Consider the following 17622-nt stretch of genomic DNA (forward strand, 5'->3'; position numbering starts at 1 on the left):
TCCATGTTCTAGCCCAGCTCAAGAGAGCATCTTCCTTAAGTGAAAGGAAAGCAATATGAGTCCAAGTGAGCAATGTGAAACCTTTTATTAGAAGAGTTGCATCAAAGTTACAAAGTGTTGCAACAAAAGTTGAAGCACTTGGGATGTTCTGAATGTCTCCAGCCTTTCCTACCTGTAATGAAGACAGAGTAGATGTGAGAAGTTATTCTTCACTGTGGAGTAGGAGAAGGTGCTATCTCCAGTGTGCAGATGGAATTCTGTGCAGGTGAGAAGAGCACGGAGTCTGGTTTCTGGTTCCTTGAACACTTCAAACATGAATGCTGTCAATGCCTAACACTGAAGACTCTGAAGAAGACAGGGGCTGGATCTAAACCATGGGATTGCTTCCTGTAGTGGTTTGATCTAAAATACTCATTACTATTTACCTTCTGTGAGATAAGAATTAGGAGAAACGCAAAGCAGGCACCAAACTTGAAAGAATATAAGGAAATTTATTAACAGACCTAAAAGAGGGAAAAAGAAAAAAATAAAATCATACCACAGCTTCAGAACTCTTCTCCTCCCCCCACCTTCCTCCCTTCTCCCACTGACAATGTAAAAAAGACAACCCTTGAGATGTTCAGTCTGTTTACCACTTCCATAACAACCTTGTTCAGTCCATTTAGGAGGAGGAGTCTCTCTTGCCCATGCTATGAAAACATTATCACAATGAGACAGCCGCCCGGGTTGGTTCTCTGCTCGCATCATGTGAGAGTCCCCCTCCCACAACTTGCAGCTTTTCCCACAACTGCTTTTGAGGGTCCACTCTTGAATTACTGGGGTACAATTTTAAGGTTGAGCCGTTCAGAAACAAAAGTTCTCTTCACTCATCTCTGGGAGCATTTCATCTCTAAGAACAGAGGCCCTTCTCCTTCCCTGGGAGCAAAGGGTCCTCCTCATCTTCATCTTTAGGACTATCTCTGGGAGCATCTCTAGGAACAGAGGTCTTCCCCTTTCCATGTGGACTAAGAGTCCTCATCGCTTCCATCTCTCCCTGTTCAAACTTCTCATCAAATTACAGCTGCTTCAGCATCTGCCTATCTCAGCGCAGGTGCTTTTGCTCACAAGTACAAGTTGAACACTCCACCCCCCATGCCTTCATGAGATTACGACGGGTACTCTGATACATCATAGCTTTACAACAGAATTTCAGCTTTAAGCATCTCCTCTTTCTCTTCCCTCAGGTTTTCAGCTCTTCACAGCACTAAAAGGGTTAATCTCACCCAGGCCTTGCAGCTGGAATTTCCCTTATCGCTGTTGCTCACATGATCTTTGCTGGACAGCGGTGCAGCTTTCGGCTGAATCTTGGCCGCACTGGAGAGGGGGAGCTGGGCCGCTCTGGCTGCCCACAGCAGGGCTGTGGGGGGGTTCCGTGGGTGGAACAGGGCCCATTGGCTCCAGGATGGCCGTGGCCCAGCCTGGCCTGGTCCGAGCAGGGCCTGGGCTGAGCCCACCAACCCCCACACGGGGACCTGCAGCCACCTGTGTCAGCGCTGGAAACGAGACGGAGCCTCTGCCCGGGGTTTGTCTATTCTTAAGTGTGGACCACAGAGGCGGTCACAATTTTAAGTGGCTCAAAGAATTGTCCATATTCAAACTGGCCAGCTGATAGGTTCTGTCAGGTCACAGAGGAGGCTGTAAGAACCCCTTTGCAAGAACATCACTTCTGAGACTATGCTTTGCTAACCCATGACACTTCCCAAAGACTCACTTGAACTGCTTCCAGCTTGGGACGTGACACAGGTGTGTGTTGTTCTTTGTGGTGAGGCACAGTCTAGCTAAGGACATTTCCAATTAACCTTTGTGTTTAGAGCCCATCCACCAGGTCTGTTATCTCAGTTCTGTGATGTTTGCATCTGTTAGTTGTGAAGAGGTGAAGTAATTTCTTTCTGCCCATCCTCCATGGCTAGAGACTCCACTCATTGTCTGTAAAGAGTTGCTTCAGCTCTGAGAACAACCTGGGCAAGTTGGTAATGATGATCCTGCTGAGCACATGGCTGTGCTTGGAATACACTATGAGCTTCCTTCAGTAGCAATTAACATTTGGATATTAAATACTCAAAGCTACACAATGCTCCAGCCACTCCAGCTGGGTAGCAAGCAGCTGCAGGCTTTTTCTGCATTCAGGTCAAAAAGATGGAGAAAGTAGCATTAGAAACATTTCTTATTCCTAATAAATAAGAGTTGACAAGGCACCATTAACAGGTAGAGTTCTCAGCCAACATGTAGCTGACATAAAAGATAGGTACCCAAAAGCTGCTGTGCTCCAGAAAGCTGCAGTAACTCATATTGTAGCATTGCCTCTCCTTTGAACCTGATGTTGGCAGGAATCTGGAGTATCAGTGCCAGCCCAACCCACCAGTCCTGCCTGCCTCTTCTCTTGACTGCAGTCTCTGTGTCCAGAGCACAGAACTGTAATTAAGCCAACTAGTTATTCTGAAATAGGCTTGTTGGAAATAAAATGGTAACCTGTTGCTGGCTTAGGAGTATTTTGCAGAAAGGAAAATTCAGCATAAAAAAGCACTCCTATGTCAAGTTTTCTGGGTGGCTTATGTTTCTCTCCCTGTCTCTCCAGGCTTACTGGAAAAAGATGAATCAGCTTTTGCAAGCCCTGAATCAGAAGCTTGCAACCCTCAGCCATGGGCAAGAAGGGATTGTCAAGATCAGTACTGCTGTCTCTGATAAGCTGGTTGCCTTTAAAACTAAACCTCCATCAATTCAGAGAGAAATCCTGAGCGTCTGCAGTGACCCTTACACCCTGGCTCAGCAGCTGACACATGTGGAGCTGGTAAGTGGGAATGGTTCCCAACTTCTGCAGCCAGAGATGTTATTTTAAGCTATCAGCTGCTAAGTATTCCAGACATAACCAAAAAATGTCTGCACTGCTGCAGCACATCCCATGCTGTATCAGCACTGCAGCAGGAGGCAGGGTATGACAGTTTAAGAGATGCTTGGGAAGCAAACTATATATTAGAGTGTCCCTGTGCATCTTGGAGCAGTTCACTGTAGTTCAGCTTGCTTGTTTGTGGAATGAGAACCCTATCCCAGCAAAGTCAAGTCCCAGGAATGTCACTTCTAATAAGGTGCTCAGAGCCCCACAAGCTCTGCAGGTGCTATTGAAATGGCTGATCATTAACCCTTTTATCAATCTGGAAGGAATTTTAGCAGTTCAAATCCATTTCTCCAGATATACAAAGCATGTGAGTTGTCTTATGTGGCTTTCATTCTTCCCTTTGGGATTTTGTGCATGGACACATAAGGATGTGCAGATAGCACCCCCACAAAACCCTGCTGTTCCCCCTGTGCTGGGCTGCAGTCTGCTCCCAAACAGGCTCTTGTGTGAAAAATTGCAGTGCTGAAACCTTGGATGTGCTGTTGTGCTGCACACCCTTCTCCCAGGGTCAGGTCCTCCCCGTGGACCTCCTGGATGTGCACAGGAGAATGTAAAACATTGCTGCCATCTGCAGATCTCTTGTTGCTCTGGTGCCCTGCTGCCTGTCCTCCTGTGGACACTGCTCATCCTTGAGGGGAAGCATGGGAAAACAAAGCATGAAATGCACTGTGGATTGGAACGAGTATTAGGAAATCAACCTTTGGAATTCTGAAGATAATTGGTATTCTATTTGTCAAGAAGTGGAATGGTTAGTTTTCAGAACATGCAGCTTTGGCTCTCTTTGTTTTATATAACCTAAGCCAGAGAGTAGAAGTCCTTTTGCATGGAGTTTTTTCTTGCTTTTGTTTTTTTCCTCTTCCACAGTACATCTGTCTTCCAAGGGAAAATTCCCTGTAACTGAGGCATCACTGCCTTTTTAAAACAAATGCAGCTAGAGATTTTAATTTCACTGTGCTGTAATCAATGTTCTCTACCTTCTCTTCCATTGCTATGTCCGATACATCGAGTGCTTTGCACTGAAACTGTCTGATGCTTATTTGTTAGTAAGAATTATTTGCTACTTGTTTAAAACAGTTATTGATCAGTAAGAGTTACAGATACAGTTATCAGTGTTAAGGTGATAGGCTCAGAGAAAAAGCATAGGAGTGGACATAAAATTTTTCCTTGAGCAGAATTACCATTTATTTTATTGTTGCTTGGGTGTCCTAAGTTTGGGCTGTAGGAATCCTAAAATACCTCCTCTGAAATACATTTGTGGCCTACAACCTACTGAAAACATTTATTTTTCTAATAAACATATTCAAGGGGAGTGAAAAGCCTAGCAGGAAGGTCATTGTGAGGTTGGAGCTGCCACGTTTTTTCAGAAGCTGTCTTTTACTAAGAGAGATTTGGATACTTCATTTATTCTTGTTTTGCTTAGTGCCTGGGACACTCTCCAGTGTAAGCAAAGCCTTTAAAGTGTCACATGCATTCTCAGTGCCTTCCTTACCCAGTGACCCAGAGCCACCACCCCGGGGCAGCACCTGAGGGTCAGTGGGCAGGGAGCCAGGGCAGAGCCCTGTGTGGGCAGCTGAGCAGTGGATTGCTGTGGATGCCAGATAACAGCATTACTGCCATTTAGCAGCTGGGAAACAAGGCTTTTGAGAATGCTGGACCACAGCAGGTCTAAGGCAGCACCAGGCACAGAACTGATGCCTGCTGGCTCCAAGGTGAAGCCCTGTGCATCCAGCACAGTGGAGGGGACTCTTACTGTGGCTTGTCAGTAATAAGACGTATTTATTCTAATTTTCATCTTTCTGCTGACATAGTTCTAATTGTTATTATGAATTTTAATGTCTGGTTAGTTGGCTGTCTACCAGTTTGGTGACACCACTCAGAGCTGACAGAAAATGACAATGTCTTACCAAGAGGAACAGAAGATACTCTGGGGTGCTTTCTTATTTTTCCCTCTCTCTTCCCACTCCCTACCCTCAACAGGAAAGACTAAGTCACATTGGACCCGAGGAATTTGTTCAGGCGTTTGTACATAAAGACCCTCTGGATGGCACCAAGGTATGGTTTCTCCACATACAAAGTGTCACCTGTGACCACAGTTTGTCCAGATGTGATGAGGCCCCCAAGAGCAGGGCCTGAGTCATGAGCTGACCAGGGCCAGGCCAACTGGTGACTTGTATTGTCATGGCAAGGATGGGAACCTGTTGGCAGAGCTTGCACTAGCAGGTCACTGCCATTCCTTCCTGGGGACAAGCTGGCCACCGTCCTGATGTTGTGCTTTCAGGCTTGTTCCTCCCAAGCTGCTTTGACTGGGACAGATGGTTGTGGCTGTGCACAGCCAGGGAATGTCTGTTGCTCTGCTGAAGGAGTAAAGGCTCTGGATGTGATGTAATGCCCTCAGTGTGTGCCCAGACACCACAGCAGTGAGTCAGTGCGTCATCAATCAACTCTTCTCTCTCTACACAATAGCTTTTAACCCAAAGCACCACAGGGAACAGAGTGCCTGATCAAGGCTTCATCCAAAGGCTGTGAAAGCCACTTGGAGTCTTTCCACTGATTCCATTGAGGTTTAAAGCAGCATTTCAGTGAGTGCCTCAATAAGGAAAGAGCTAGGAGAGCTAGGAAATTCAGAGATTTCACATACTGTCTGAAAAGAAAGAGGGTGGAAAATTCTTCCCCTGAACTGTGTATGGGTTCCCACTGAGATCATACATCAATGGCTGAATTTCCTCATTGGATGCCAAAGGTATCAGGAAGACCTGTGTTTGTAGTGCTACACAAAGAGCCCCAAAATAGCTTGCAGTGGTGAAAAGATGGATGGATGGATGGATGGATGGATGGATGGATGGATGAAATGTGCAACATTGGGCCCTTTCCTTCTCTTTTTGGACTTAGGGAAATTCTGCAGTTTGTTTCAGGATGAGGGAAACAGTCAGGGATGGAGTTTCAGGTATTCTGGGCATTGATAGCATTCTTTAGAAAGGAACCCCAAGGCAGCAAATGTGTGTCAGAAACACAAGATGCCAAACCAGCCATGGTGAGATTTCAGCCACCTGGGCTTCAAGTCAGCAAGGCTGATCAAAGTGGGGTAGTTTGGAACTTTTCTTCATGCTCTGCATGGTTGATTTAGAAAAGCTTCTGTGCCAAGACACAGCCCAGGGGGAGAGCATTGTACACAGAATCACAGAATAGTTTAGGTTGGAAGAGACCTCTAAGATCATCGACTCCAACCCTTAACCCAGCACTGCCAAGGCCACCACTAAACCATGTCCCCAAGTGCCACATCCATACATTTTTTGAACGCTTCTAGGGATGGTGATTCCACCACTACCCTGGGCAGCCTGTTCCAATGCCTGACTGTCAGTGAAGAAATTTTTCCTAATATCCAATCTAAACCTCTTCTGGCACAATTTGAGGCCAATTCCCCTTGTCCTGCTGCTTGTTACATGGGAGAAGAGACTAAGCCCCCTTGCCCTACAACCTCCTTTCATGGAGCTGTAGAGAGCAAGAAGGTTCCCCCTCAGCCTCTTTGTCTCCAAGCTGAGCTCCCTCAGCTGCTCCTCATCAGATTGCTGCTTCAGACCCTTCCCCAGCTCCTTTGCCCTTCTCTGGACACATCTTTGGACAAAGCAGCACAAACCTTATGTGGAGTCACATATTCCCTGACCCATGAAGAACACCCCTATCAAGCACCGGGAAGTTGGCTCAGGTCTGAATTCCTCCAGCTGGAGATCATATTAAACATCTTTCTTGCGTGAGGGCTTCAAAAGGCTTCACTTATGAATGTTTATCAAGCATTCTGAGCTGCAGATGGAAGATGCTTGGGAGGTGCTAAATATTGCTGCCATTTATAAAGCTTAACCTTTAAAAAGCAGTCTGTCTCAACTTCACTGTTGCACATTTTTCACAAGTTTTGCGTTATTAGCTGTGGCTCTTATGCCCTGGCACAGGACAGCAGTTCTGAGATGGAAATACTATTTTCAGAACAAAACCTGGGGTTTGTGTACTTTCTGTTGTAATAGGGAACAAGAAACAGAGCACATGTAAAGCAGCTGCTATGGTTAGACTGGGGCTGATTTGGGTTTCCTTTGGGTTTTTTGATATTTACATGCTGCTTGCTAACATTTACTTTTGAGATGCTTTAAAAATACACTTTTATTGTGTTTGTAGTCTATTCATAAAGTGGCTCAGACTTTCAGTCCTGTTAAGCTTTGATCCTCCATAGCATGGTACTGTGATTTCTGTTTCTAAACGCGTCTGTATACAGAATCACAGGTGAATGTTTTCTTACTTTGAATTACCTTGGGAATCATATTAAGCCCCATTTCTGAAGGGGTTCTTAGTCACTGGTTTACCTTACATAATATGGGTGATCTCATTGACATTAATGGATCTTTGCTTATGCATTATGATTTTCTTCTTAGTGGCATGTGTTTACAGTACCTCTGGGAAATGATCATCCTAATAAAACAAAAATCAGTATTCTCTGGTACCCTCTAGTGGAAGTTACTGAATGTTCAGACAAATCTCTTGAACTCCAGAGAGCTGAGTATCCTAGATAGACTGTCAAAGACTTTAAAGCTGGAAAAGGGACTTGAAGTCTTACCATCCCAAGCAACATACTCAGGCTGTGTGAACTGCCCTATCACTCCTCTGAAGTCAAATTTTCTGTTGATGACAAAGGAATTGGAAGAGTTCAGCCAAGTATCTGCTCGCACAGCCTGTATCAGTTATGGGAATTTATGTTAAGTTTTGTATAAATAAGTGAAAAATATGCTTCTTGTAATGGCTCTTATCAGTGAAGTGTCTCTGGCATGTTAAGTGACCTGTTCAAGCATAGCCATCCAGGCAGAGCTGATTGTTAAGAACCTGTTTTTCTGAAAATTCACTAAGGAAAATAGTGGGCTTTTTTCATGAAGAATCAATCAGAACTGTGTTTTCTCTTGTTTATCTCATGTACACTTCACTAAATTCTGGTCCCTCCCCTCCAGAAAAGGACTGTGGGTGATTGTATTTACTGAAGTGGAGGAAGTCCTGGAATCAAAGTCACAAACTGAGCCTGCTGTGGAAGACTGTGCCTGTCTTATTTTGTCTGCATGTCCTTGTTGATGTCAGAATCCTGCAATGCCCCAGCTGTTCATATCCCAGTGAACAAGGCTCAGTGCAGACTGTCAGTGAACACTTGCTGCAGGCAAAATAGGGCTGTTTTCTGGACACCAATGTGAATTGTGCATTGTGACACACCCAGCTAGACCCCCATCTGCCACTTGCAGGCTTTTTAAAAGGGGCCCTTAGATGCACAGTCTTCCATGAGCATGAGAGAGATGTCGCCAGTAATTACTTTTGTGCAATATTTATCTTAGTGATCAGGTAGCTGACTGGAACACAATTATATCTTTCTGTGCTTTTTTCTCCCCCAGACGTGTTTCAGTGAACAGAAGAAGACAAGTAACCTTGAAGCCTATGTGAAATGGTTCAATAGACTCTGCTATCTCGTAGCAACAGAAATTTGCATGGTAAGTTACAAGCATGTGCCATGTTTTACCACATGCCTGAAGTACCTCTCTGAGATTTTATATTAATAAGCAGTCCTGGGGATTTATTTCTTATGACCCAGCTAAGCATCTGATGGTAAGTTTTAGCAGTATTGCACTTGCAGAAGCGACCTGATAAATGACAAACATATTGCAAAACAAAGGCAGTGGCACACGGGGGAATGCACTGTTCTCTTGATGTAGTAGGGGCACAGTGTGGAATAATGAACCCTGCAGGGAAAAAGAGAGGGAAAAATGCCTTGAGTTATCCTGTGAGATTTCTGCCAGCAAAGATTCTAGTGGAGCCATGTTTGTTATCTGTCATTCTAAAGATCTGCTCTGTGTGTGAATTCCCACTGCATGGCTCTCTGTCCTGCTGCCCATTAGTGTAGCTGTGGCTGTTGTTTCTTAACTTGGTAGTGGTTTTAATTTGTTTAACTTGGTCCATCAAAATGAAATTAATGTTTTCCCCCTTGAAAAGGGTGGGGAAGGGAGGAATAATAATAGTTTAAAGAGCTTGGATAGCCTGTGATACGTAAGAATTACCATTTGAAGATCATCTTTGGAAAAGATGGAGTGATTCCAGTCCAATTAAAATGTGTATTTAAAATGCTATCATTTGGCCTGGCCATATTGCTAAAGGGACAGAAGAGGGGAAAGGGAGTAATGCAATGAAACAAGCTCTTTCTGGGACAAAGATGCTGCTGTTATAGGGGTGTGAAATCCTGCCCTTAGGAAAGTCTGTGCTGATGTGCCCACAGACTCGAGGGAGGCCAGCAGGGAGCTGAGACTCTGCTTCAGGGCTGCTTGGGCTGCCTGTTCCAGCACTGAGACAATCACTGAGGCTGGGAATTGCCATGAATTTCTTCTGTGTCACTGCAGTGAAAGCTTTGATTTCAGAGGCTGCCAGTCACCAGCATCCACTGGATTGCTGGAACAGAATTAGGGCCAGTGACTAAAAGCAGATGGCCCAAGCTGTGCATGAAGCCATGCTATGCATGCAACAAATGCTTAGGATGACCTCCAATTCTGCATATGCTCATTACAGATACTCATTTATTTTAATTCACAGCCTGCAAAAAAGAAACAGCGAGCCCAAGTCATCGAATTCTTCATTGACGTTGCCCGAGAGTGCTTTAACATAGGGAATTTTAATTCACTGATGGCAATCATTTGTAAGTACAGCTTCTAGCTGGGTCTTCCATCAGCTGTCACAGATGAAAAAGGAATCCCAGCTCTTATCAATGGCTCTCTTTTTTTCTCTCTCACTCATAGCTGGAATGAATATGAGTCCAGTTTCCAGGCTAAAGAAGACTTGGTCAAAAGTGAAAACAGCCAAATTTTTCATTCTTGAGGTAAAAAAAAATAAATTCCTGATGCACTTTAATTATATTCAGGATCTTTTTGTTTGGGAATTTTACATTGTTATCCAGGTGTGAGATGTCTGGAGACACATTTCACAGGCAGAGGGCCTGATTCTAAGCTGAAATATCCCAGGTGTAGTGAGGAGGATGTAAAGCTGCTGATATGCAGAGGGAATTCAGAGTACTCAAATAAATAAGAGGAATTAAAAAAAAAAATCAAAATATGAGCCTGTATGCACGCCATAGTGCATCCACTGATGCATGTTTTGTTTAGCCATGGACACAATGCTGAATGTAAAGCTCCCAGTCTATACCTTGGATGTTGAATGAAGACCCATGGTTGTATTTTGTATTGAGGATTCCAGGATTTGGCACACATAAAATGTGCAGTGCTTATTCTTCACATAAAAGCTCAGTAAGCTGTTAGTAGAAAAACCAAAGGTATAGGCAGCCATGGACTGTAGAGCTCTCATTGTGCATGGAGTGCACAATGGTGCATGGACTTCTGCAGGTATGTGGATTTTGAAGATGGAGGCTCAGCTCTGCTCAAGGTTTGCTACAACTGAGCATAAAATTGTCTTTAGAGGACCCAGGCCACTTTCTAACCTAGGTGTGTTGTTTTGTGCATGTAGCACCAGATGGACCCCACTGGCAACTTCTACAACTACCGGACAGCGCTGCGGGGGGCTGCTCACAGGTCCCTCACCGCACACAGCAACAGGGAGAAGGTAGGTGTGACCACATCCCATCCAACTCCACATGGGTGGGGTGCATTTCTGCTAGGAGGCAGTGGCTCAAACACTTGATGCAGATGCTCTCCTCCCTTCCATGGTCACCAGTGCCAGGCCTGCGTGCTTCAAGATGCAACTGGAAATGTAAAATGTAAAAAAAAAAAAAAAAAAAAGTGATTGAAGGAATCTGGATAGGATCCAATGTCAGACACTGGGAGGGTTAGAGAGGGCAGGACACACAGCATGGAGGACTTAGTTGCAAGTGTCTCTACATCCCTGGAAAATTCACATTGTTTAGATTGATAAACCTGATGGAACAGGTATTCCAGACTGAAACGACTTTTATTTTGGCGATGGAGCATGAGCCTGGCAGATGCAGGTGGAGCTGTGCTTTGTTACAGCTGTGCCCCGAGGCTCTGGCACAGAAGCCCCTATTGTGTGATGTGGGAGGTGAGATGGAGAGCAAAGGGCACAGCAGTGAAGAGGAGGTGGATCTCCATTTACATTACGGAAAGATGATTTACCACAAGTCCTGCAAGGGAGTCTAGTCTGAATCCACTGCAGCAAACTTGGGATGATATTCTGTCCTTGTGAATTTTCATTTCATTTGGTTGTTGCTGCCATCTCAGTGAGCAAGAATTGAAGTGTTTTATCAGTGTTCAGGGCAGATGTGGAGCTTCCTGACATGTCACTGATGCTGCAAAAATCAGACTGACAAGATGTTAGAGTGTAGGATCCTCCTGTTTTGTGCCCCAATATGCTTCTTGTTAATTTTCTTATTCCTTCATTCAATTCTTTATTTTTTTGTTCTATGAAAGAGGGTTTGTGTTTTACACTGCAATTGCCCATAGTCATAAATGGGTAATCTTTGAGCATGGCGAAGCTGAAGTAGATACTGCATGAACAAGCACAATATGGAATTTAGTATTCATTCACTAGAGGAGCCAGGCCAGATGCTAATCTCACACCCCTGTAAATTTGATGTAAATCTGCTGAAGCTAATGGAATCTCACAGCATTTACAGTGAAATGAGATCAGCATCTGGTGGCAGGCTGACTCAGCTGCAATGGGAGTACACCGAGTTGTTCTGAAAAGCACTTCTCTATGCAAAGGAGAGATGATTTGGATGTTTGTGACTGGAAAAGCAATTCTTTCAACTCTCACACACTGCAGCGAGGACCTGTCAGTCTGAGATGCTTTTGCAGTTTAGTTCTTCTGCAGCCATCATAGATATTCAAACCAGTTGCTTTATTGTTTGACTTAATTTCCTGTAAAGTTAGCAATCTCTCTCATATCTCTACCCCCAGCTGGTTAATACTGATGGCAGAGAGGTTATTAGATTGAAAGGAGTCTATTTTACATCAGAAAAAGCCCATATTCTGTTTTCCTTGTGTAGACAACATTAGTTCAGGAAAATGTGCCAGGATATGATTTGGTAGCTACTCATACTGGGTATTTTACAGTGTCAGATACAGCAGATCGTGTAATGCTTTCTGTAGGATTAAGGAATTTTGTTTCTTTTTATAAGCAAGATTATAATTTATTTGTTTTAATGGACTCGAACACATCTGAAAGAACATGATCACTTCTTTTTGATAGAAAATGTTACATTGTTTCTTGGCAAACCCATAGCAAAGCTCACTCTGAAGAAAATTTTTATCTTCAAACTGAATTGTGCTTGCAGAGGGGTGTACTGGTTAGTAAGTAAGTCTGGTTTTGTCTGTGTAGTCAAATGACCTGTGACAGCTCCAAAATGAAGTTATTCCACTGGGAAACTCTGCACTGTACTTATGGCATGTCTCTGGCTTTGAAATGTTGGGAGTATGTACAGCACAGCACTGCATGTTGTTGCTGTCTGATACTGTGGAGCAAGAACACGTTGGATCTCATTAACTTTCTTCTTTCTGCAGGAGGCAATTGTCCTTCGGCATGTGGGTGGGTTGGATGGCATGGAGGGGGGATAAAAATGGAGAGAAATATCAGTTTCTGGCACTAACCCAGGTTTTATGCTAGCAAAGTGCCTGGATTGAAGCCAGTATTAGAGTATAATTGTAACCACTTTTGTTGCTTTTCCTACAGAAATTTGGAAAGCAAAACATACACAGTAATATATTTTTATTGGGGAAATAAATGGTGACCAAAATACAGCAATTCCATGGAAATGTGTAGAGAATTGGTATCTTCGGGTATGTCTCTGGTGCCTTTTGGATGAGATGAGAACAAGCTCTGCCATGTTCTGAGCTGACTGGGGGCTCTGTAGCTGTATTAGCCTGGCATCCAGCCCACGTTTGTGTACCTTGCCTCTCAGCAAGCCTTTTCCTTCATGTTTAGTACCACTAATGGTGCTGACCTTGCTCCCAGGCAGTGGAGCAGGGCAGAACAAGCTCACATCTGCCTGCAAAAAAATATGTAGACAGAACCTGGCAGTGATTTCTAGCTGGGGATCAGTGTGTGGCTCCAGCTCTCTGTATCTTTCCACCTTTTAAGACCGCACTGGTTAGGGAGTCATCATCATTTTTGGTAGAAAACAAATCACATGGAGTTGTATTCTTTGCTGCAGGTCGATTGATCTAGTTTGGGTAATAGGAAAATAAATCCTGAAACACACTTAGCTCAGTTTGACTAGAAATTGCTCCACCTGACCCTAATAGGAGGGCTCAGCATTTTGGGAGGATAGGCTGTGGTTTGTTTTCATTCCTGAGTTTTGTCAGTGGAATGTGTCAGGATAAGTATCCAGTGGCTCTTGGAGTGTCAGTCCAGGCTTTTTTATGGCTGTTGCAGTGACATTACAGAGTTTATCCATGGCTGTCCCATAAGAAAGCCAGCAGAGATGCAGATCTTTAACAGTTTCCTAGATGTGGTATTTTAGCTGGAACAGAATTTGGTTTCCGTTTTCACAACACGCACTGGCAGTAGCTTGTGGATTCCTTGCCTCAGTGTTTTCACTTCTATGGCTCGTTCACACTCATTATAGCATCACAACGTTGTAGCATCCATGTAGACTGGATAATAACAGCTGCCAATCCTGTTCTGGGTCCATTTCATATCCTGTTACAGCTGATGTACAGCATGAGATGGAATAACATTAAATACTTAACTAAAGGATTGCTCTCTTGGCTGTTCTTGCTTGCCATGAAGGTGCTTTAGCTTTGATGCTGCTTAACAAGCTCCACTTCAGTTAATATACAAACAGCCCAGTGGAAACTTTGGACACTCTGCCATGCAGTGTTTTGCTTTATGTTCATGGTGGCCAAGTTTGTACTTGGTGGTTTAAAAGACAGATGTTGCTGCCACAGGAAAATTCTCAAAGGGGCAGCTGCTGACCTTCAGCTCAAACCCCCCAAGTGGCCTTTTGCTGTCACAGTGGCACTGCTGGAGAGGTGGGCACACTGAGGTTTGGCTGCCGAATCCCAGAGCCCTGGGAGTCAGCTTTCAGGGACTGGTCCTTTGTGTTATCTTTCTTTTCCCTTTGAGTTGTAAGACAAAGGACCCTGAGGGAGTCTGCTTCACTCTGGATCTCTGCTGAGGTTCTGAGGATGCACTTCAGGAGTGCTGCTACTGCTTTCTGCTGTAGAACATCTGGCAGCAAATTTATTTATCCCTGCTTGTAATTCCATTAATTTCAAGAGTTCTACCCAGAAATAGAATTCTTTTATAGCAAATTGACCCAACTCTAATGGGTTCGAGGGAAGGCTTGGATCACTGTTATATGCCACTCTGCCCTGGATGATGTCCAGGGCTAATTTTGAGAATTGCAATGGTCTCTCTGGCTACTGTTGGCAGTTTCCTGTCAACCAGCTTAATATTTTCAATCCTGTTGTCTGCAGGTTAATTTGGAGAAGCAGGTTGTACTAATCAGACACCAGGAAGGAAATTACATGCTTCAAGAGCTAGCCATGCATGGAGCTGTTGAAAATGAAACAGCTCCTGATTAACTGTTTGTAGACAAGTCCTTGGTCATCAAATTTGATTCTGTCTTTCCTTGTCTAGGGACAATACCGGTTCTTTGGTTCCCACCTGTGTTTAAATTGCTCGATTTGTGTATTCAACATCTCTGCTTATAAGGAAAGGGAAGAGTTCTGCAATGTTATTTTGCTCTTTGCTGTCTGATGTTGTCATCAGACAGTGATGCTGTTGATAATAAACTGGGCTTTTAGCATTTTCTTAGTCATGGTATTCTGCCCAGTGAACATTTGGTTCAGTTCACTTTCATCTCAGCATACATTCTGCTGGTGGCTGAAGGTCTCTCTAGACACTACTGCCCTTTGGCCTGCCTGTCGTTGTACTGCTTTTTAAGTGCACAGCACACTGGAAAGTTAATACTTCTTTATTCTCATCTCTCCCAGTTGAGTTGTTCTTTCATGCAGAGAAAATACTGAACTGAAAAGATAATGGTTATGTCATTTCTGTCCACAGATTGTGATCCCCTTCTTCAGCCTGTTGATCAAAGACATTTATTTTTTGAATGAGGGATGTGCTAATCGCCTTCCAAATGGACACGTCAACTTTGAAGTAAGATCTAAAAAACGTTTTTACCTCTCCCATTCCGATAGCTGAGGGGCTGCCTGAGACTATTGGCCTGCAATTTTCCGTGCAGACCATCAAACACTGAAAATGAGATAATCTTACTGTATCTGAGTGGAATGATTTTATGTTTACAGAAATTTCTGGAATTGGCTAAGCAAGTAGGAGAATTTATAACGTGGAAGCAAGTGGAGTGTCCATTTGAGCAAGACCCTAACATCATCCACTACTTGCACACTGCTCCCATTTTTACGGAAGATGGTAAGACTGTACAATCACTAATCACTGCAAATGTCTCTCTTCATCACTGCTAATTAACACCCTGATCGTGCTTTGGTGATCTCTCTCACTGACTAGTCCCAGTTCTTTCCTAGCTTTCCTGCCAAACAGCTTGTTTATCCCCAGTCTATCAATGTGTTTTTGCAAATACAACCTTCTAGCAGATGAAGCTGCTGCCTGATGGCGTTTCTCTTGTCTGTAGCGTCTCTATAAGACACTGTCTAGGAAGCTGCCATTGTGGCCCTCTTTTTGTAATCACAAAAAGGGGCCACACAAGCATGTCATGGGCTGCTGTGAATGTCAGCTGTCCCTTAGCCACTCATTCTGTGATTGATGGAACCAGAGCTAATCTCTTTCACAAACCAACACTGTCATCTCTTCAGTAAACACAGCCCAGGGTGATGGAGTCCAGCTGACCTTTTCCTCTACAACAAAGACACATGTTATCTACAGAAAAGAATTTTTAAGAAAACCTTTTCTATTAATTCCAGCTGTAGCTATGAAAGCCCTGTTCTGAAATTATTTCTCTGTCTTTTTTTTTACTTATCTGTCCTCGTCAGTGTGGTATCCAGCATGTCAGACTGTGTCATTTCATATTGGTTCGTGTCAGCTGCCTCTCTATACATTGTCACACACAGAATTGTCTATAGCAACCTTCCCGTAAGATATTCTGGTGCTGGATTTATTTTTCCTTCATTCTATAGGCAGTTTTCTGTACTAATCCAAGGTAATCAGACCAGACAGCTTGAATTTTACAGACTACTTCAGAAAGCAAAATACTGCTTCTAAAATCCTGCCTAAATCCTAAGAATGACTGCCAAAATAGAATAATTAATGTGATTAATATGTATCAAAAGGAGATAGGATGAAAGAATTTCATCTTGTTTTAGGCTCTAAAGGGACAGAAAATGAAAGGGTAAAAGTACAGTTTTCAGGCTACTGGACTGAAAAAGAGTGACCTCAACCCACTAATTGTTTGCAGATTTTCTTCCTCATGTCCTCCCCTATATTCATACTGCTTTTGTGAAATGCCCTTTGCAGAAGCCACAGGAAGCCTCCCCCATTACCCAGGGGCAGTGCAGAGTAGAAAGAACTGCCCTGAATGAAAGGTGGGAGGATATCTGAGAGAGATGCAGCAGTGGCATGTGAAATGCAGCTGTACTGTGTTTGTCTCGATGTGGAGACATGGTGGCCAACACTTGAATATTAAAAGACAATGCATTTGTAGCACAGACTTGAATGCTGAGGTGGTCCCTGCATTAGAGAATAAAAGCATCATGAAACAGTCAAATGAGGAAATGTGTGTGAACACAAATTACAGCCTGTGATTCCGAGGAGACAGTGAGATATTAATGCACTGCCAGCTTTTGCAGAGAAGACTCTACAATCTAGACTCATTTTGGTGTCATAAAATGCATCCTGCAGTGTAAAGATTTCCAGGGGGGGGAAGACATTTATTTTCTTCCACTGCATTCCTTCTCTGGTTTCTGTAACTTACTCTTACCTTGAGGGTATTGTGTATCCTTTTAAGCTACCATGTTCCCATAGACTTTAAAAAGATTGAGGAACATAAAGTTGTGTTAAATGATGAGAATATCCTTAGTTTCTAAAAGCTTATGTGTTCAGGTGTCAGGTCTCACTGTCTCATTTTTAATGTTCATATAACTCTTGAGTAGCCGTGCTGTGATGGAGGAAATGGGCCCAGATCTCTAGATGCAAAACCAGAGACCATTCAACTGCTTAATACTGTTATGAGAGGGTCATGCTAATATATTTTAATTCTGGGCTCCTTTACTGTTCCATCAAAATTAACATAACAGCTTTCCACGGTAGATACGTGAGCTAAACATCAGTGTCCCACTATTACCAGCTACCTGATGGACCATGAAGTTTTAAAATTTCTGTGTGGTACAAAAGAATATACAGGAATGCAGAGAGATGGGGCTTAACAATGCTATTGGAAATAACACATATTTACTGTTTCCAGGTTTGTATCTGGCTTCCTATGAAAGTGAAAGTCCGGAAAACCAGACAGAAAAAGACAGGTGGAAATCCTTAAGGTAACATCTCATTTTATCAGCTCATTTCTAAAGTATGTCCAAACTGCACTGATACCAAAGCTTGTGAAGTGCAGGTATTTAAACTGTGACCTCTGAGGGAGGTCTCTTCCATTTAAAACTAATTTGCAGAACCGAGGCTGCACTGATAAAAGCTCATTTTAATCTCAAATTATCCTCCATGTAAAGAATACCCTCAGCTTGTTG

At 43.5% G+C, this 17622-nt stretch overlaps 1 protein-coding gene across 7 annotated transcripts in view; it reads left to right on the forward strand.

Moving 5' to 3' along the window:
* The window catches only part of RASGEF1C (RasGEF domain family member 1C), a 78775-nt gene that overhangs the window by 53246 nt on the left and 7907 nt on the right, over window positions 1-17622 (forward strand). For all 7 annotated transcript variants that reach the window (XM_032124710.1, XM_032124715.1, XM_032124712.1 and 4 more), the window contains 9 exons: window positions 2615-2827; window positions 4910-4984; window positions 8347-8442; window positions 9533-9635; window positions 9736-9815; window positions 10457-10552; window positions 14972-15067; window positions 15217-15340; window positions 17346-17418. In XM_032124710.1, the coding sequence (XP_031980601.1) occupies window positions 2615-2827; window positions 4910-4984; window positions 8347-8442; window positions 9533-9635; window positions 9736-9815; window positions 10457-10552; window positions 14972-15067; window positions 15217-15340; window positions 17346-17418 (956 nt within the window). The remainder of the gene's footprint in view (window positions 1-2614; window positions 2828-4909; window positions 4985-8346; window positions 8443-9532; window positions 9636-9735; window positions 9816-10456; window positions 10553-14971; window positions 15068-15216; window positions 15341-17345; window positions 17419-17622) is intronic.

Source organism: Corvus moneduloides, chromosome 15, assembly GCF_009650955.1.
Source record: "Corvus moneduloides isolate bCorMon1 chromosome 15, bCorMon1.pri, whole genome shotgun sequence".
NCBI lineage: Eukaryota > Metazoa > Chordata > Aves > Passeriformes > Corvidae > Corvus > Corvus moneduloides.